The sequence below is a fragment of the Sturnira hondurensis genome, unplaced genomic scaffold (assembly GCF_014824575.4).
Source record: "Sturnira hondurensis isolate 20B ecotype Veracruz unplaced genomic scaffold, ASM1482457v3 Scaffold0022910, whole genome shotgun sequence".
NCBI lineage: Eukaryota > Metazoa > Chordata > Mammalia > Chiroptera > Phyllostomidae > Sturnira > Sturnira hondurensis.
This window is the reverse complement of record NW_028095541.1, coordinates 14415295-14436889: the sequence shown is the minus strand read 5'-3', so window position 1 is coordinate 14436889 and position 21595 is coordinate 14415295. Positions and strand designations below refer to the sequence as shown.

The 21595-nt window shown below is 37.4% G+C and overlaps 1 protein-coding gene across 1 annotated transcript in view; it reads left to right on the top strand.

Annotated features, from left to right (window-relative positions):
* Window positions 1–21595, top strand: part of MYO3A (myosin IIIA) — a 198074-nt gene that overhangs the window by 111029 nt on the left and 65450 nt on the right. Inside the window, exons 17-20 of the mRNA XM_037037128.1 lie at window positions 4657–4867; window positions 9035–9182; window positions 19459–19612; window positions 20999–21087. Coding sequence (XP_036893023.1) covers window positions 4657–4867; window positions 9035–9182; window positions 19459–19612; window positions 20999–21087 — 602 coding nt within the window. The remainder of the gene's footprint in view (window positions 1–4656; window positions 4868–9034; window positions 9183–19458; window positions 19613–20998; window positions 21088–21595) is intronic.

Genomic DNA, 21595 nt, shown 5'->3' with positions numbered 1-21595 from the left:
CCACTTTGGCAAAAGGCCTGAGTGCCAGAGGCCTCTAGGATGGTGTGGGACTAGAGATTTATTTATTTTTCTTTAATTCTTGTTCAAGTACAGTTTTCTGTCTTATATTCCCAGCCCTGCCCCCCACCAGTGCTTCCCACCTCCCTCCCATTTCCACCCCCCTTAGTTGTTGTCCATGTGTCCTTTATACTTGTTCGTGTGTGAGAGATTTAAATGCTAGTGGAGAGAGAAAATTTCCATGAAGATGACAGTGTGGGTAAACACTACTTGCCTCCTTGTAGAACCACATCAAAATTACAACTAAATTATAGAACAACCATCAATTAGAATCACTATAAAAAGATGAATAGAAGCCCTACAACTATGGAATTAAAGAGGAAATGACATTGAGACTGGTAGGGCGGGCTGCAAGCAGGAATGAGCTGGTCCCACACCCATATGTAGCAGAGAAAAATTGGGAAGGATATATTAGAATAAGAAGTCCCAACTCCACACCAGCCCCCACCCAACACAAGGTTCCAATGCCAGTAAGATAACTTGCCATAACTTCTGGCTATAAAAACCAGGGACTGGAGCTTTGGCAACCAGAAATTTCTGGAATTTCAAGTAGCTCCTCTTAAATGGCCCCTGTATAGACTTTTATTCCCTCTGAGCTTCAACGGCAGCTTGAAAGGCCACAGAGACATACAGGAAAGAACTAAATGGTCCAACACCAGGTCAAGAGCTGGGAGGGGGTCAGCTTTCTCCCAGATAGAAGTGCTGGCAGAGACCATTGTTCCTTTTCTGAGCCACAGACACACAAAGTCAGTAAGTGGATGCTGTATCTGAGGTTCCATCAACCTGGCTCACACTGCCTGCCCCACCCTGGTGATTCTCTGAGACCCTGCCCTACCCAATTTGCAGGCCCACTTGAACTGTTTCCAGTGCTTTTTCCATAAGAATGACTTGTATTGGCTCATGCTTCAGATTTTCCTAAATTCTCTAAAACAAGCAGCATCTGGCTACAAAAAGCTGGGGATATCTCACTAAGTGATCCCATGCCTGGTGACTAGCAGCAGCTGGTTCTGGTCCACAGCTTGGCCTCACTGGAGTACCCCCAGCCCAGCACAAGTAACAGCCATCCAGCTTACTTTATAGTGCATGTGAGGGGTGACCCCAGAGAGAACACAAAAGGTAGCTCACCTTGGACATGCCAACAGCGATAAAGGCTAAACTATAATAATAGGGTATATACAGCCCACATGGTAGACACACTTTGGGTACTCAGGTGATAGGGGAGGCTGTGCCACTGGACCCCACAGGACACCTGCTACATTAAGCCACTCTGCCAAGCCCGGGATACATAGCAGTTCAACCTAAAACATAGCAACAAACACAAGGATGCTGCTAAAAACAGGGAGACAAAGAAACATGGCCCAAGTGAAATAAAACAAACTTCCAGAAAAAGAATTAAACAAAATGTATATAAACAATCTATCAGATATAGAGTTCAAAACACTGGTTATAAGGATGTGAACTCAGTAAAAACATCAACACCATAAAAAAGACCCAGTCATAAAAGAAGGATGCACTAATTGAAATAAAGAAAAATTTACAAGGAATCAACAGTAGAGGGGATGAGGCCAGGAATCAAATCAGTGATTTGAAATATAGGGAAGCAAAAAACACCCAATCAAAACAACAAGAAGAAAAAGAAAAGATTTTTAAAATTAGGACAGTGTAAGGAGACCCTGGGACAAGTTCAAGTATACCAACATTCACACTAAGGGAGTGCTAAAGGAGAAGAGAAAGATCAAGAAATTGAAAACCTATTTGGAGAAGTGACAGAAAACTTCCATAACCTGGTGAAGGAAATAGACATACAAGTCCAGGAAGTTCAGAGTCCCAAACAAGATAAATCCAAAGAGGCCTATACTAAAACACATCAAAATTAAAATTTCAAAGGTTAAATACAAAGAATCTTAAAAGCAGCAAGAGAAAAACAGTTACCTACAAGGGAATTCACATAAGACTGTCAGCTGATTTTTCAAAAGAAACTTTGCAGTCCAGAAGGAATTGACAGGAAATATTTAAACTTATAAAAAGCAAAGACCTACAACCAAGATTACCCAGCAAAGCTATCAATTAGAATCAAAGGGCAGATAAAGAGCTTCCCAGATAAGAAAAAGCTGGAGGAATTTATCACCACGAAACCAGAATTGTATGAAATGTTTAGAAGATCAAAAATATGAACAATAAAATGACAATAAATACATATCTATCAACAATTAAATTAAAAAACAAAATAAACAAGTAGAACTGAAGCAGAACAGAGAATATTTTGATAGTTGCCAGATGTGAGGAAAACCAAAGAGATGGGCAAATTAGGTGAAGGGATTAAGTCAAATTGATATTAACAGAATAGTCATGGGGATGTAAAATACAACATAGGGAACATAGTAGCCAAAGAACATGTATGCATGACTCACAGACATGGACAAGGGTGTGGGGACTGCCCGAAGAAGCGGGGAGGGCTGGATGTAGGAGAGCAAAGGGGGGAAAATTGGGACAACTGTAGTAGAATAAATAATTAAATATAATTTAAATTTTAAAAAAAGAAAAGAAGTGGATCAAAGTACAATTAGCTGAAATGGCATTACAAATCACTAATAATGTTGCAGGGACCACCAACTAGCTAACCTTTTAAGGGAGGGAGTTTTTGAATCTTTCTCATACACCATGTACCAAAATGAATGCCAACCATATATTAGTTTAAACAAAAAAAAAGTATAAAGGTACATGACAAAATATATTTTTTAAATCTTGAGAAAATAAATACTTGAAGGGCTTTATATGTAAAATAACAAAAGAGAAATTTTTAAAAGTGGGTATTTGACAATGTAAAAATTAAAACTCTTCCATATTAAAATAAAACAAATGAAACTGCAGTGAAATTAACACTGAGGGAAAATATTTGCACTATATGTCAGAACATTCTCTTTAAGCTGTAAGGAGCTCACAAATTGGGAAAAGATGAACATATCAATGAAAAGGGGGAATTCCTCAAAATACCGCAAATAAACCACAATGAACTAACAAAAATATAACAACAAAGTATTCAGCTTCACTAGGAATCAATTAAAAACAAATTGAAAGAAGCCATTTTTCCTATCAAATTGGCCATTTTTAAAAACAACAATCTCTGGTGTTCATTAAATTGTGTTGAAATTACTGCTTTTTATTTGGTTGACAGAGTGAAATTGGTTCAGAGATTTTGAAGAGCAGCTAGATAGTATCTATCAAAGGCTTGAATATGTTTGTATACTTTGAAACAATTGCTAAATTTAGGAAATCTATGCTAAAAAAATAACACAAGACAAGGACATAAACTCATGCCCAAAATATTTCTTCCAGCATTCTTTACAGTTATGAGCACAGGGAAGCATTCTAAGCATCCAACAATTTAAAAATTATTGATGTATTATGATATGTCAGAATATTAAGCTATAACTTAAATGATAATTATCAGCAATACTGAACAAAATGGAAATACTTGATACTATATTAAGACAAAATGCATGTGCTGAATAATGGCAATAAAATGCCTACTTAGAAGGAAAGAAATATAGAATGTTAACTTCGAATGTGAGATTTATGCTATAAGCCTGTATTATTTCTAAACTGTAAAAAAAATATTTTGTTTAAATAAGGCCCAACTATCTTTGCTACATAGCTAAGGAATACCTTGTTCCAAATGCTAAAAGTAAATTATTTATGTTCAAAATATTTTAAAAGAACAATTGATTTGAAAACTTAGCCTATCTGTTGCATAATGGTTTGAATTTAAAATATTTATTTTTATGAGTTTTGTTCACCAGGTTAGATATTGTTAATTATTTTATCTTACTGTATTTTATTTTTCAATTACCATTTGTTTCCCTTATACTTTATTCCACCTCCTCCCACCGCCTCCCCCTCCACAGCATTCACCACACAGTCGTCCTTGTCTATGAGTTCTTCGTCTTTTTTTCTCTCAATCCTTCCAATCCCTCTAATATACCACCTTTCCCAAGTATTATTAATTTTAAACCTCAGTAATAATGAATGATTTTTCAGGCATCAAGTTTTAACAAAATGTAGTCATCGAAATATGTCACTGGAAGGTAGTATAATAGAAGGTATGAGAATGTCAAGATAGGTATATGTTCTTTGGGCTGTATAGTGCAGAGAGTGCATGAAATACATTTGTTTGGGTATATCCCCGAAGTCTGGGTAACCTCCCAATTAATTGCTACATTTTGAAAATTTTTATAGAATAGATTTATAATCTAAATTATACCATCTATTCATTGTTTTTAAAGTATTTAACATGATTCAGCAAAATTATATTTGGCATTTTTAAAAATAAACCACCATTCATATGCAAACATTTCACTCTATTGGCCAGTTTAGTTTGGGCTGTGCTGTATTCTATAGCAGCCTACATGTGACCAGCTGAGATAAATAGAGAAAAATTATCAAGAAAAGGTGTAGGACTACTATTGAACTTATTTTTACATTATAAAATCTTTGCATATTTATTTCATGTCATTTGAAGACAATAAGACATTTTCTTTCTCTGGGAAGGTTCTTCATTGCCATAATTTCTTCTAACAACACATCTTTTTATTTTTTTAGCTGCTTCTTTGCTTTGCATTCAGGCAGATGAGCTACAGGAAGCTCTCACCTCCCACTGTGTGGTCATGAGAGGAGAAACCATTATCCGACCCAATACCGTAGAAAAAGCCACTGACGTCAGAGATGCTGTGGCTAAAACTTTATACGGCCGTCTCTTCAGTTGGATAGTCAACCGCATTAACAGCTTGTTGAAGCATGACGCATCACCAAGGTAAGAATTTTTATGGAAACATTTTTTCCCAAATGTCCGGTGCTGTGAATCTGTTTTGTAATTTTTAATTTGTATAGGAGTCCCTTCGAAGATGTTTCTAACTGGTAACATTCAATTTATCAAAGATATTTCAGTAGATCTGCTTTGTTTCCTAATAGCACCACTTCATTATGCCAGCAACATGAATAAACATAATAGAAAGTGAATTTTTAATTGACATCTTACTATCAAATTATGGCTTTTAACTAGAAAGTGTACACCATTTTATACTTGTGTAAAATGTCAATTTGGTGGTTCTTTGTTTTTGTTTTGAGGTTTTGAATTAAACCTTGAAGGCAAAGAAAAACTTTTTTTATATTTTGACTCTCGCTATAATTTTGGAAAGGTAGGTATTATGACAGCCAATGAAACTTGGTTCAGAAATGCTCTCAATAACTAGCCAATGGTAGATCCGGGATATGAACAACGCCTGTGATCATAGGCTACTCCCTGCCCAGTGCCTCCTCTGAGGAGTGGAGGTAATCGTAGCCACCGCTGGCCGTGTACTCTCCAGGTGCCAGGGGTTGCACATAGATGTAAGTCCTTTCTGTTGGGAACAAGAAAAATAGTCTCAGCCCCAAGGAGCCTGCGTCCTAGCAAACATCCTGTAAGTTGATTGCCATCTGTTTAGTTTCAAAATTTTCCTCTCAGTTGAGACAGACCCCACCCTGTTCCCGCCCACAGGCTCTGTAGCTAACCGCCACATCTGCTTCTGTGCAAGGCTTGCTTGCTTGCCTCTATATAAGGACTTAGCTGTAAGCGCTGGGCGTGACTCTCATTTGCAGCCCTTGTGGGCACTGTGTCGCTGGACACTTTGAGAGTTCACCCCTGCGCAGGTTAAACTTGGCCAATAAAGTAACATCTTTGGAACCCTGAAAGTCTCCGACATTTGTTCTCGTGGTTGGTGGATTCAACACTTTCATTTACACTAAAGTTCTGTTTTACCATAATTTTTACAATCTCTAGAAATTTGAAAATGAAAAAAGAAGATAGATGCCTGTCTTAAGACCACCTCATTCACACTTGCTTATTAAACATAAAAGATCATTTTATATACATTTCAAGCATGCAATTGATTATTATATTTCCACTAAAATACACGTCACGCCGTAATATGATCCAGTTAAAATTATCCTCAAAACTGCTTCTTTACCTTCTTGCTAAACCGTGCCTTTTAGGATTGGATCTGTCAATCACAATCCAATTTACCCATTATGAGTTAATGGTCAAATAGTTTGTATGTTTATGTGCTGCCATCTATATTATGCCAGGCTCTCAGGCAGAAATGGAAAACTTAAAGAATTTTTCAATATTGTATATTCCACAGGATGTAAACTGGATATTCAGAGATTTGACCTCCTTTGTTAGCTACGATCTGCATGTTTGGCAGTGAATCATAGCCAGAAGGGTCTCACTTCCAAGCAGGTGATCTGATGAAAATCCCACTGTCGCCTGTCTGCCACATGGTAGCTTTCCTTCCCATCTATTAATGAAAACTACCCAGATCTTAGATTTTTAATTTTAATAAAAAATTTTATAAAACTAAAACAAAACCACTGAGATAGTTAAGTTCAATCTGTCAGGATTTTTAGAAAGCATGTGTTTTATGCAGGCTTTCCCACCAACTTCTTGGGTGACCTTGAACATGTTACTGCATTTCTCTGCATCTCTTCCTGCTCAGCTATTAAATAAGGTCGTGGAGTGACAAGGCAGTGGTCTTAATTGTTGGTGGGTTTCTTGGAACCTTTTAAGAACCTCTTTAAAATTATGTCCTTCACTCCAAAATCAAAACTGGGTATACTTAAATACATCCACCAAACTATTGCACATGGCTGTGACTCCAGACCCCTTTAAAGCCATTCACAAATCTCAGTTTAAGAATCTCTGAAGTATTAAGAAAAAACTGAAAAACACAAAACGGAAACAGACTTGTAGATACAGGGAATGAACTACTGGTTGCCAGATGTGTGGGGACTTGGGAATGGGAAAAAGGTAAAGGGGAATAAGAAGAACAAAGCTCCAGTTAAAAAATAAATAGTACACAGGGGATACAAAAATATCACAGTAGCTTTTTATGGGGACAGATGATGACCAGACATCGCAGTGGTCACATTGTAAGGTTTATGAATGTCATATCACTATGCTGTACACCTGAAATCAATAATATATTGTGTGTCAACTATACTTTAATTTAAAAAACAAAAAACCCTGAACTAGATTGCTTCTTTACCTCCCTGCTAAACTGTATGCTATCTGACTGGATCTAACACATTAATGTTAATATACATGTCAGACATTTAGTTCAGTGAAATCCTGCAGAACAGAGATGGTAAAAGAATAATCATTTGACTAAACCAGCATAAATTTTAATGAGACATTTGCATCCTATAATCACATAAAATTACACTCACCCTTCCAAATAAGAACTTTCAGAAATGTTTGATAGCTTTCCTTTTGTCAATCTCGTCACATATTCAAAATGTTCTGTAACTCTGCATTCTAAATTCAGTCAGTGTCTCCCAATATAGAGAACACCCTCCAGGTCACAGCGTGCAGTTGCTGGCTGTCACTTCCAAATCACTGCCTCACACAGCACTGAGAGAAACCTGGACTATGATGAACATAAAGGAAAGTGGTGCACTTTTCTTTTTAAAGTCACATGAAAATCATTTGAGAATGTATATATTTCTTGGGGGAGGAGCAGACTTTTGACCAAGTAGCTAACCTTTAGTAAGTCGAGGTAGCCATTATGGAGGAGCAGGAAAAAATTCATTCGTAATTTGTAATTACAAAATAGCACTTAATTGTATTATTATAAAATAAACCCACATATATGTGTTGCCCGACTGGGGCCTGGCACTGAGCAGGTCCTCTTAGGGCCAGCTGGTGGTAGTGTGTGGGTTTTGACTTTGTGTCGGAAAGACTTCACAGCACCAGTGTGGGTGACTCTGAGGGTACTTTTTTAAAGCTGGGACAGTGAAACAAGGAAGGAGTCAGCATAGAAGCAACAGAAGAGCCTAGGATGGGCTGCCTTAGCTCACTGGGAAGTCAGAGGAAAGGGGCCTTTGGGGACAAGTTCAGGGTATTAACCTAGGACAAGCTGCCAGTTGCCCATTGCCTTAGGGTTCAGGAGACTCATGCCTGTAGGGAAAGAAGTGCTGGAGGAGAGGTAAGGGAATGAATGACTCAGGCTGCTCCCCAGAGGGAGAGCAGAATCTGTGGGTCCTTTGTCTTGAGCCGTTTATCTCTTTCTTGCAGGCAGAAACCTTAGGGGAGGTCCCAGGGGAGAAAGGTTTCAGCAGAATATTCATCAGTTTTCCAGGTGTGTCCTTTCAGGGCTGTGGTCAGTGCTAGGGCAGGGGATCATTAGTCATTGCAGTTGGTCCTGGCATTGTTGTCGCCCACCTGGTTTTGCTGCTTTTCTGGTCCTGGAGCTGAAATACAACTGAGGCTCAGATGTTATCCCCAGGGAGGTGACCTTTTGTATCTGACCGCAAATTGCTCAGCCAGTTTGTTCAGCTACCTGTCTTTGTTTCCCTGTTCCGTTTACCAAGGAATTTTCCTAGCTTCCTACTATCCTGTCTTATATTCACAACTTTCTTTGGGTTATCATTTGTTCTGTATTAAAAAATTATGAATGAATAATCCAACAACACATAACAATCCTTTAAAATAATTGAAATATTTTTAGCAAGATGTTTTAATTGTTGATCTTTCACAGAATTTGTTGGGGGGGGCGGGGTATGGTTGTTATTAAATGTATTTTTGCTGTGTTCTGAGAGCTAGCCTGATTTTCCCTGTGAATCATGACTCTCTCAGGTCTGCAGTCTTGTGCTCATAAACCCATAGGAAAAAAGTTTCTTTTGTTTAAGGATATAAGATAGTGTAGGAGTGGTATCTGCAATTTAAGGAAATATTGACCATTTTCATATTAAAATCAATGCTACCTAATTTATCTTTTAAGTTCTCTGGAGGGAAACATTTTCAATAAAAAAATTTTACTTTAAGCATGTGTGCTGGTAGTAGTTTTTAGCTAAATCACAAAAACATACTCTGAGATAACCTACTTCACATTACCTCTTAAGAAAGTAAGTAGAAACTCAAACTAATATCTCTCTAATTTTCCAGTGGGAATGGTGATGAACTGAGCATTGGCATTCTGGATATATTTGGCTTTGAAAATTTCAAAAAAAATTCCTTTGAGCAGCTTTGCATTAACATTGCAAATGAACAAATTCAGTATTATTTCAATCAACACGTGTTTGCATGGGAACAGGTAAGTTGATGTACTACAAAGATGCATGCATGTATATGTTATGTGCATTGAAGCAGAACCTGAATTACAGATTTAAAGCCTTAGACATTTAATAAAGACATAGAAAAGATTCCTCCCCCCTCCATTCCCATTGTAAAAACAAATACAAGCCAAAAAACTACTATGAACTGAGTGTGTCTTGAATGTCCTGCACCAAAAATCAATGCACCCTTCTCTAAAACTTAGCAAGTCTGCCCCCTTTTTGACCCAGCAATTCCACTGCTAGGATTGTATCCTGAGAACCCTAAAACACCAATCACAAACAAGGAAGTTTCCTTTGAAATTTTAAGTAAGTAGATGTATGTATCCAACTGTTTCTCTTTCTGTAGACTGCATTGCTGAAATTCTGTTTGAAATTTAAATATCCATCTAAAATGCATTAAACTTCAAAATTCCAGTAACTAAGCAACAGAACACAAGATAATAGGTTTGATGCAAATTCCATGAAACAGTACTGCTGTCAGGGTATAATGTGTAATTTATGAGTCAGCCTCAAAAATGTTCTTTCTTAAAGAAAAAAAAACAGATTTGCCTGAACTGTATTTGGCAAAAATGTAGTATGAAGATTATTTTAAATATTTTATCAATTCTAAAAGTTATATTCATTATATCACTTGTCTCCTTTAAATAATATTAGTTGTCTTGTGTTTAAAGATTACAACTGAAGTTTTTATTTAAATGTGAAATATATTAAAAGTACATGAACCTTTTATGATTCAGAATTTTTAGGTTTATTGAGATTTAACTTTGAAATCACATTTTGAAAACAGCAGTCACAAAAGAAAATGTTTAGATCTTGACATTACTTAAGCCAAAAAAATGGACATAAATTCAAGATTTTAATTGCCTAGCTCTCATCTCCAGGCCCTCTCTCTTCCCTTCACAGCCAAGATCTTTGAAAAGCATATTCAATATTCAAGGCATTGTATTGCTTTCTTCCCCACCTGGCACACTGAGCTTACAGCATCTGGCTCTGACCTCTCCCACTCCATCGGAATGGCCCTTCCTAATCTAACCAGTCGTTAGTATCAGAAACTTTTTACTCACCATATCATTTGTCTTTCTGTAATTTTCAGCCCTATTGACAGATTCTTGTTTCTGGAAAGCCTCTCAACACCATCTTTCTGTTTCTTCTCTTCTTGAATGGTTTCTTCCTTTACTCCTCCTGCAACATCCCCTAAACTCATGGTCCTCAACCCTTGCTTGCATATTAGATTCACTTGAGAATCTTGGTAAAATTCCAGTGCCCAGACCCTGTCCCAGACCAATTAAATCAGATCTCTTGGGATGAGACCCAGGCACAGTATTTTTAAATATTTTATTTATTTATTGAGAGAGGGAAAGGGAAGTAGAAAGAGAGGGAGAGAAACACCAATCTGTGGTTACCTCTCACATGGCCCCCCACTGGGGGACCTGGCCCACAACCCAGGCATGTGCCCTGACTGGGAATCGAACCAGTGATCCTTTGGTTCACAGTCCATGCTCAATCTACTGAGCTACACCAGCCAGGGCAGGCACAGTGTTTTTTAAGGTTACCAGTGTACATATATCCAATGTGCAGCCAACATTGAGAATTACTGCCCTAAATGCTAGCTCTCCCAGAGTTCTATCCCTGACCCTGTCACATAACAGTTGCTCAATAAATATTTATTTAATTAAGTTCATCTTGCTTTAATGTCTCACAGTCTTCACAGAATTCACTCTAACCAGTGACTGAAACAAGTAAAAAAAAATTTGGTTTGGACTTTTTGACAGGGAATCTATTGGAATTACCTGCTTCATGGGGCAAGGTTTCTTTCTTTGTGTATTTCCATCTGATCACTAACAGGTTGTGTTGGTAGACCTCTTTATTCTTCTCTTTTGGGGGTTGAGATTAGAACCCAGTTTACTGGAATTAGCCTCCCAACCAATGTACAGATCTTTCAATTATTACTTGCTTTTGACTTTTCATGTAATGTTACAACTTACAATTTATTTTGATTGGCAGTCTTGAATTCTATCCACGATTCTATGCTCCTTATTTTTTTTGTCTTTGGGTTTTCTACAAATGAAACTGCTGTATAAAACCCTGTAAAATATATATCCTTGAGAGGCTTTCAAGACAAAACAACTCAAAATTGTCCTCAACAAATTAACATTTTAACTAGGATCCCAGATTATACAAAACACTCTGAGGAATTAAGGTCATTCCCAATTCTTTCAAGTGACTTTTTAGGGTAACTACCCAAGAATCCCTGCTTCATGATCTTAAGGAGCAGGTATTGGCAGCTCAGTGTGTGATAAATATGTGATCTGGTAGATACAGGAGCACTCAGTGATTCTGTTGACTTCAACATGTGTGTGTATATGTTCTTGTTATTGTTTTTCTTTCACTATCACTTCCTGTAAAGGCGAAATATGTAACAGAGGAATACTAATTGCAGTTGTATGTATTGACTGTCACAGAGAAAGAAAGCACACTCATGCTAATTTCTATAAATAAGAAAGAGCTGGTAAGCCAAGTCATTAATTAAAGTCATGGTCACACGTTTTTTGGTAGAATACATTCACAGGTCTGACCTAACTCTGAGCTCCTCTGTGTAAGAAAGCCATTGTTGCTCATCCGTGAGATGTACTGTTCTCAATTTCATGCACATACAAAGGCTCTGGCCAGTCTGAGCAAAACACAGCCTACCTCAGGCAGCCTCTTCACAGATGAAACAACTCTGATCCTGCTTAAACCAACAGATACTATATTTATTGGCAATCCTACAACATTGGAACATAAAAAACAGATTTGCTGAAAACATTTCCTTATTTATCCCAAGTTCAGTTTACATGTGATATATATACACTGGGATACTCCAGCAAATCTGATTACAAAGGTATTTTGAATATCATTTTATTTTACTTACCATTAAAAAAACAATCAACTACAGGAAAACACATTCAGTGAAGAGTTTATGACAGTGACCTAATCCACAGCTTACTGGTAGATAGTTTCATTTTTCTTGGACTGGTCACCTCCAACTCACCATTCAAATTACTTTTGAGCGTGTGCTTAAATCTGGGAACCCCACATTCAACTCACTGGCAGCTTTGCCTCCTTTCTCCTTATAATCTACTTTTCTGAGGATATAAATTGTATGTTGTGGCATCTCAACACCCAACCAAGAACACTGAGACTTGTATCCTTTTCTTATTATTATTATATAGATATTTAGAATGTCTAGGACAGCTGGTCTATGGTAGCATTATAATTCTAACATGAATACTATATAGCTCCTGAAAATTTCCTGGACTTTCATATTTCATAATATCTGAAGCTCCCATACTTTCCTGGCACTAGAAGAACCATTTTATATATATTGACCTTAATAAAATTTAAAGGGATGATTGCATCTGAAAGCAATGTTTGAACATTAGATGATAATCCAGGTCCCCACCCCTGCAAATAGACAATGAGGAGTATAATTGTAACCTTTTAAAATCCCAGATTTAAACTCTTCTAAATGAGTTGCAACTAGAAGGTACGTGATTTTTCTCTCAATTTTACTCATTTCACAGAATGTTCATGTTTCCTTTTAGCTTTGTGTAGAGTTATATTGATGCAGACTATTTACTTCCATATTTTTCAAAAAGCTTTTTGTTAGCAACTCAAAGGGCATCAAACAAATTATCCCATTTCTGATTCGGGCGGCATCTTTCTGCAAGTGCCCTCACAGGAATCCCCACAGTGATTATGTAACCAAGATGGGCTGGGGCAGTGGGGGTGGGGCCGTTTATTTTCAGGTTTGCAAGAGAGCTCAAAGTAAACAAGTGTGGTAGAAATCTTGAAATTCTCTTCAAGGTAGAATTTTGTTAGTGCTGCAGTGATGGGTTTTGCTCTTTGTTTAAATTTTGCACTATGGTATAATCATCATATCATAAATATATCAAAAAATGAACCTTGTCCTCTACAAGTTTATGTTTCAAATCAAGGAGAATACACATCAACCATTAATGAATCACCCGTGGGCATGATTAGAATGGGAACAAATACTATTGTTCTTTAGGGGCATTGTTCTGGAATCCTGAAGATTCACTCTATTTCCTTACATGCCTGTTTATGCTTAGGATAAGGTTTCTCATCCATTAGTGTTGCTCATTTCTCTGTATATTAACTGAACTGAAGCTCATTTTTAAAGTGAGCTATTAACGTTTGTTTCTGTATGAGGATTGGTTGCTATGTATATCACTTATATATATGTGCCCTCGGATTTAGAATTAAGAGTCAGAAGTCATTTTATAGGCAGGAAACTATTTACAGCGTAGAATGGAAGCAGTAACTGCAGTTATGGCTCTGGCTTCTCTGGCTGAAAATGATGTGTATCACTTTCATCTCCAGCTGTTCACATCCTAAAGATAAACGCATGTAAGATTTTTGAATGTGGACTCTAAAACATAATTTGTGGTAATTACAAAGAATAAAAGTTTATTCTATTATATAATATCTACATGTTCAACTTTTTTAAGTTAAACATCATGAAGTAAAAATCAGTCATTGGATAAAAAATGCGTGGGTGCTTCAAAATGAACCTCTTATAAATGTATTCAAATTGTTTTGCTTGCAAAGTGTGAGTTTTTATTTTATATCCAATTTTCTTCCTTATTAAACAAGCCATATGTGTGCTATGGTGGTGAAGGCCATTTTATAGGCATTTTCTTTAAGCTTTAAAATAGCCGTACATTTAAGAAACCCTTGACGCAACACATATTCCTCTTTAAATGCTCAGCCAAGACTTAGGCTACTGTTTGAGATCCCATACAAGTGTTCCTTAAGCTTCTCACGTGCTAGGAGAGTATGGAACTTGACATCCAAATGGTAAGATACGTGTGGAGCAAGCCCCCCTGCAGCAGCTCCTGGCTGTGGAAGTGGCATCCTCCTCCTGAGCTCTTGCAGGCGGCCCCTTGGTTCCTTGTCTACATCACCCCTCGCTCAACACTGTGCTACACGTAGTCTGTTTCTCTTCCATCAGTGACGTTGGGTCAGCACCCTTAAGGTGATGTGGGGATTTATGGTACTTATTTTGATAATTTGATAACATTTTAAATAACATTTTAATTATAATGAAAGATTCTTTTCAATGAGATATATAAATAGGAGCATAGATCCATATGATTGCTATAAGTTTCTATATGTGAGCATGTTAATACATGCCCCTGATAAACTGAAACAGAAAAATTTGGTACAGATTTAAGCATGACAGTAAAGGAGAAATAGTTTAAGGTAAAAGGGACATACAGAAAATTACATTTCTGAATTCCCAACTGAAATGCCTCCTTATCTTAAGCCAGTACCTTAAGTCAATAGAATAAAAATTTGTAAAATTCTTTATGACTTTTAAAGAGCTTTCAGAAATAGATGTCATACACAAAAGACTTTTCTTCTTAACACACCTTGTGTACCTCATTTTCTGAAAAAGGAAATGCTCTGGTGAGCACCACTTAAAATTCCTTCCTCCAAAGGTCATTGTGTGCGTGTGCGTGTGCGTGCGTGTGAGAGAGAGAGAGAGAGAGAAATAAAACATGTATATTTTATTAGGAATTCCCAGACCACTTTCTCATTAGGTTACTTGTCAGATTCTGAATTAATGACCTATGTCACCTTGAGTTAATCATAAATAACATTCCCGTGGCTTGCCACTAATGTTAACATAAAAATCAACAGAATCATTGATACCAGTTTTTAATGGAAAATACAGGAAGAAATAGATTTCAAATTATACATTTTACTTAACATCAAGAGTTTAGATTTTAAACACATGCATTATACTTTGTTTTCTTCATTTTTAGTTTTTTAAAGTTTTTTCAGTAAAATGTTATTACTAAAAATAATATATAGAGAAAAAGAGAATGAAAGCAAATGTGATAAAATGTTAGCAATTGGGGAATTTGGGTAAGGGGCACATGAAAGTTGTTTGTACCATTCTTGCTATTTTTCTTTAAGTTTGAAGCTATTTCAAAATAAAAAGTTTCTTTTTTCACTATAATAAACATACTGAATTTACTCTGAATACTAATAGCACTCTAAATCCTAGATGTTCAGCCTTTAAAATATTTCTCTCAGAATGAGGAATTTTGTCAATGAGTAGCTTCTGCATGTTTTCTGTCCACTCTGGGAAATGTTTTTGTAAATGTGTATACTCATGAGAACAGCTGGTGAGGAGGAATTCTTTTACCAAAAGACAGACTTCAAGGAACAGATGTGTTGGTGTGGTTTCTTTCCCCTTGCAATTCTTTTGTCAACAGACATTTATTTATTCATTGAAGTTCACACTTTGAGGCTGTTTTGGCATTTTGAAGTGTTAGAACCAGAAGAAACCTTAGATTCTATTTCACAGATGAAAATGACTCCCTGTGACCTGCCCAAGGTTGCCGGCTGGTGAAACAAAGACAGAATCAGAGTTCTGATACCCCCTCCTGGGTTCTTCCCATGAACAAACAAATAAGTAAAGTTGAAAAGGACCGGAGCCTGGCAAAGTCACCACTCATGCAGAAGAAAAGGTTGCTTCATGTATTTGAAAGAGAGGAAGGGAGGGAGAAAAAGACAGAGAGAGAGAGACAGTTGTTTGTGCCATATATACTCAAATTTTTTCATGTGAAAAGCCAAGGAGAATGAACATAAGGCAGGAAAGAGGGGAAACTGGAGAGAAGAGTAGCTGAGGCAGGTGGAAGTGGTAACAAACGGTGGCAACTGGAGGGAGCAGAGACCCCCTAACAGGAAGAGTATAGTTCTAAAAGGTGGAGCAAATGAAAGAGAGAATGTAGCAAAAGCAAAGAGATTCTAGGATGTGTCTTCCAGGGTGGAAGAGAATATCTACCAAGCAGAGAGAACATCTTTGCTATGCCTTGACAGACAGGGACTCTACCTTTTTCATCTTTATTTCTACCCTCCCTGTCTACCCATGAACAGGCGTATAGTTGGTGCTCCTAAAATATTTGAAGAATTTTGGGATGTGGCATCTTTTACAATCTATAAAGAGATAGTGCCCCACCCCTAGGTAAATTTCAAATACCATCTCTTGATATAAATTCTGTTCATTCTTCCTTCCATGATTTGAAATGGGTAGAAGCATTAAAAAATGAGCCATTTTCGCAAAAATGAAGAAGGAAACCCCTGTTCTTCCTCAAGCCAAAGCCAAAGCAAAAGCTTGATGTCAAAGAAAGGCATCCACAGCCACAAAAAAAAAGAAGAAAGAAATTAATATCACCCACCTTCCAATGGCCCAGGACACTGTGGCTTGGAATGCAGCCTGACTACCCTCTAAAGAACGCCCACAGGAGAAACAAGTTTGACTGCTATGCCATCACCCAGTTCCCCCTGACTACTAAGTCAGCCACGAAAAAGACAAGACACTGGTACACTTGTGTTCATTGTGGATGCCCAGGCCAACGAGTACCACACCAGAGAGGCTGTGAAGAGGCTCTGTGACATTGGCGTGGCCCAGGTCAACACCCTAATCAGGCCTGATGGAGGGAAGAAGGCATATTTTCAACTGGCTCTCACCTATGATGCTTTGGATGTTGCCAACAAAATGGAATCATCTAAACTGAGTCCAGCTGGCTACTTTTAAATATAAAAAACATTCACTGTAAAAATAAGTGGGCTAAACTTTAAGAGAGTTACAACACAATTGGTGGGGAAATAGAAAGTGACCAGTTTAGGAAGCAGGGTTGCTGAGTTAGTTTGGAAAATGAGAGAGGGTCTCTCTGGGAACATGAGACCTGAATGATGAGAATCAAGCCTTTATTGTGCTACTAATCTGTGATGAGTCATCTACACTTAATTTTTCTCCTGCCAGGCTTGCAACCTCTCCCAGCCTGTGGTAAATACCCTTCCATGCTACACTATGAGTCTGAGGACTCAATTTAGTCACCTCAAATCTCTCCTGAGATCACAGGCTGGCCCGAAATATTTAAGTGTATTGTCTAAGCCCTATAGCTATGGAAGTGCACCTCCCGTGGGCTTTCTTCCTAGTGTGTCCTTTCACAATCCACACTCGAAATTCAATGAAAAACAAGGGATAATTCAACTGACGTGAGGTTTCCTTGCCTCCTTGATATACTCCTTGTAAGTGATAATTCATCCAACCTTTTTCAAAAGAGAATTCATGCAATCTGAGCAGAGTAGGGATTACATACGCTAAACAGCTCAGCTTCACTGTGGCTAATAACTCCCTTCATCTGCTTTAAATGTAGTTTTAATGCACCGAGCAAAGCAGGGGACTTTCTGAAGAGGTAGATGAGCTTCATCTCTCCACGTATGCTTAAAAACAACTAAGCATTTTGAGATCTTAACTGCTATAAAAATGTATAATATACTGTTTTAGTCGTGATCGTTTTACTGAAAGTGCTTTATAAATCTGAGTCATAGCTTTTTCTCCATTGCTGTGCCTGGAGTTCGTAATACTAACAAGTATCTGAAAGGGGGTCCCGATGTTTCTGGCTTCCTCACCCCTGCCTGTAAGGCCTGCCACAAAAACATGCCGTGGATTTTGACACAGACAAATAGAGAGGACAAATGCATCGGTTCAGACCTTAACCTTGTGGTTTTCTATATAAAACCTACAAAACCACCTTTGAACTTTGCAGTCGCCTTTAAGCTATAACATGCTGTCAGCATAATGTGTCTAATAGTGAAGTAATTCTAGGTCTGCCTACTGCTCCAAGGTTACCCCCCAATGAGAAAACTGTGAAACTTCAAAACACTGTTCCCATTTTTTAAGAACTGGATAAACGAAATATCTTTCAGACCTTTTAGACCAGCTGGTTCTGCCTCATTTTAATGTATTAGACTTTGTTTTATTTAAAAATGTACATGTATATTTTTTTCTGGTGACACCCTTGATAGGAGATTTCAATTTCATAGGGTTCTGAAAGTAGTGATTAAAACTTTTGCTTATCAAATGCCCCACCTGCCATTGACTGAATTCCTCCCTGAAGTTGCCAGATACACGTTCTCTTTCTCTGAACTCCTGCAGTGCACGGTGCACAGCATTTATCTGTCACTTCTTACCTTACATTTTGAATATGTATTTACTAAACTTACCAGTCAAGATACTTGTATATTTTAAACTCATTGCAGACAGAGAGTTTGATTTAACATCTTTCTGTCTATTACCCAACACAGTCCTTCTTATAAGGTGTTTAATGAATTTTTAAAAATAAAATATATAAAATTAAAATTAAATATTGAAAGGAAAACAGCCAGTAATTTTAATTTGTGAGTGGAGCAGGGACATTCTTCCTGAGTCAGTGGTTATCTGATATACTTCCCAGCAAGAGCTGCTCTCCCACCTGAGAACCGGTGAGCGCCCTACATGTGAGCATCGCTGCAAGTCATCGTGCAGATGTCGTGTGCGTCCTCTCGTCTACAGACTGTGAAGTAGGGACAGAGCAAGAAGGCAAATGTATAGAAACACACAATCGCATAATTTTTCATGTCTCTTTTGCAAAATAGATCATCAGACCTATGCTGTTCTGGAACCATGATCATACAATAACTGTTGTTCATTGTTTTTTTATTTCGTGCACCTTCCAATATACTCAACAGCAAATTATTATTAATGTACCAGATATTTTTACTTTCTTAGATGAACATTGTGAGCTCCACTGAGTAGATGAGAAAAGGGAGGCTTAGAGAGTATGCGAATTCCAAAGGATTATACAGCTAGTTAGGTGGCAGACCCCAGATACAAAATTGTTTGTTCTTGGTTCTAAATCCATTGGTTGTTCCTGTGACCCACAGCTGTCTACTCTACTGACAAAGTACATGTTGTTATGACTGAAAGATTCTGTGAATGTTTGTGAGAGATTCATCTCTGGAACTAGATGAAAGGCTTGAATGGGGGGAAGTGTAACCCTAAAATATACTTAATTGATATTCTATAATTTCTGGAACATAATTTTGTCACTGGTGATCAACAACATACTCCCTTGCATTTTGAAGCCTTAATTTTCTGTAATTGTAGTATAGCAATTAGAAACTTTTCGTTACTATCCAGAGCAGAATCAGTGCTGACTTTAATGAACTAGCATTTCTGGGGAGAGAAAAATACAATGACACCCTCCGTTTAAGGATAAGGTCAGAGGGAGTGACTTATTATACTGTGTAAAGTAGGGGTTTAGGTTATTACTATAAAGCTGCATATCATTCACAAAGTTTTAAGCGAATTGGTAATGTGAATTTTTCTGTATGTCTCATTTCCTGTTATAGAATGAATATGTAAATGAGGATATTGATGCCAGAGTTATTGAATATGAAGATAACCGGCCCCTCCTAGATATGTTTCTGCAGAAGCCGATGGGTTTACTATCCCTACTCGATGAAGAAAGTAGATTTCCCAAGGCCACTGACCAGACTCTTATAGGTAAGTAATAAATCCAGTGTGTCTACATCATTTTTTTATACAGTCATCTAATTCTGAGTGGTTAAAAATAGATTTTTAATTGTTTGAAAGGAAATTGCTGTTATAAAGCCCGCAAAGCTTTAAAGAAAAGGCTTTGGCTCTAATACCTGGACTAGTGAACATTTATAATAGGGTGAAAAATTTTGTGACAAATTAAACAAGTTTAGACATTGGACTTCTCTTTATGGCAGACCTCTGACCATAGGGTCTTATGTCAAAAATGACCTTAGAAATTAAAAGACAAGGAAAAAGGAAGTCCTAGAATTTGAAAAGAACTAATGAAAATGAAATAAATTTATCTGTGATGTTCTAGTCATTTATCTATTAGAGGCAAATACCATCAAATACCTTAGTAATCTCTAACTTACAGTACATTAATTAATGTTTAATGATAATAATCCTGAGTCATCAAAATATTAAATATTGATTTTTTTCTGTTTGAGAAGATAGATGTGTGTGTACTATATTTAAAAGATTATCATCTAAAATGCTTAAAATAAATGTCCTATGGGTTAAATTTTTTAAAAACTTTAGATTTTCTCAGCTCTCTGCAAAAAAATAATTTTTAAGTGTAGAATACTATACTCCCTGATGTGAGGAGATATTAATTATGTGTAGTCAATACTTGCCAAAAAATTGGATTCACATTTTCTTTCATTTACTTTTGGTGATATATCAATATGTTTCTTACCATTTAGTCAGTGGGGTTGCTTCCTTCTTACTCACTGATTGGTTTACTCTCTCCTCTAATCGTACAATACTGATGGAAAATAAAAATCTCAAAATTGTGGGAGAATCATTTCATAGCAGTTACTTGATTTGCTTTTTATGTTAAAATGCTCCTTCTGGAACATGGAGTGCCAAGTTCTCTGAGGGTGGCAAAACTGTTACAGAAAAGTAATGGATTTGATGATCCTGTTGTGTTTCCCCGGTGATCAGTAATAACATGTAAACTAGACAGGAGAGCCGAAACATGCAGTTTCCAGGTGCATGGGGTTGCTTCCACCTGCGCTTCACAAGCTCTTTGATCAGTTAGTCTCCAGTAGTTCCCTCCCCTGTACCACCGGTTCTCCTAGTGTGGTCCCCAGACTAGGAACGTTAGTGTTTCCTGGGACCTTGCTAGAATCATGGCTTCTTGGGTCCCATTCCAGATATACTGAGTCAGAAATTCTGGAGGTAGGACCTGGCAATCTGCGTGCTGTGTTTTTTTAAGATTTTTTATTATCTGTGTAACATTCTCTTGTACTGCACATTGTCCATTTTATTGAGAAAGAGATCATTCCGTCAATCTGTATTTTTTGAGGATCTCCTGCATAATTGAGATTGGAGTTCAATTTTTTTCTATAGAAAAATTTGAAGATAACCTGAAATCACAGTATTTCTGGAGACCCAAAAGAATGGAACTTAGTTTTGGAATTCACCATTTTGCAGGAAAGGTAAGAACTTTGAAGAATTATGAATGAATTTCTCTTCAGTCTGTTGTTGAATGATAAGGGTAGGTGTGAGATGATGGCCCAACATACATATAGATGGTTATAGTGAGACGGCCACCTGTTTTGGCCCTTGTCTACCCCCAACTCTGCTCTCCGGCTGCCTGCAGTCTGCCCTGTCCTTCTGCAGCCACTCCCACTGCAAGGTGACCACTTCTAGCGTCTGTCTTGAGAAGGTGAAAGCAAGCAAGAGAGAAAGAGGGAGGGAGGGAGGGAGGGAGGGAGGGAGGGAGGGAGGGAGGAAGGAAGGAAGGAAGGAAGGAAGGAAGGAAGGAAGGTATCCTTCTTTTCTTAGTTCAGCAAACAGAAAGTAATAGTTTTTTTAGAAGAAGTTTTATTAAGAAACTAAGGGAAAACAAGAAGGAAAAAAAGAGACATGCCTTGAACAGCCCATCTTTCTGGTGCTGACCTCTGGCTTTGGGTGAAAGTGGCTGACGGTGGGTACCTAGTTTTT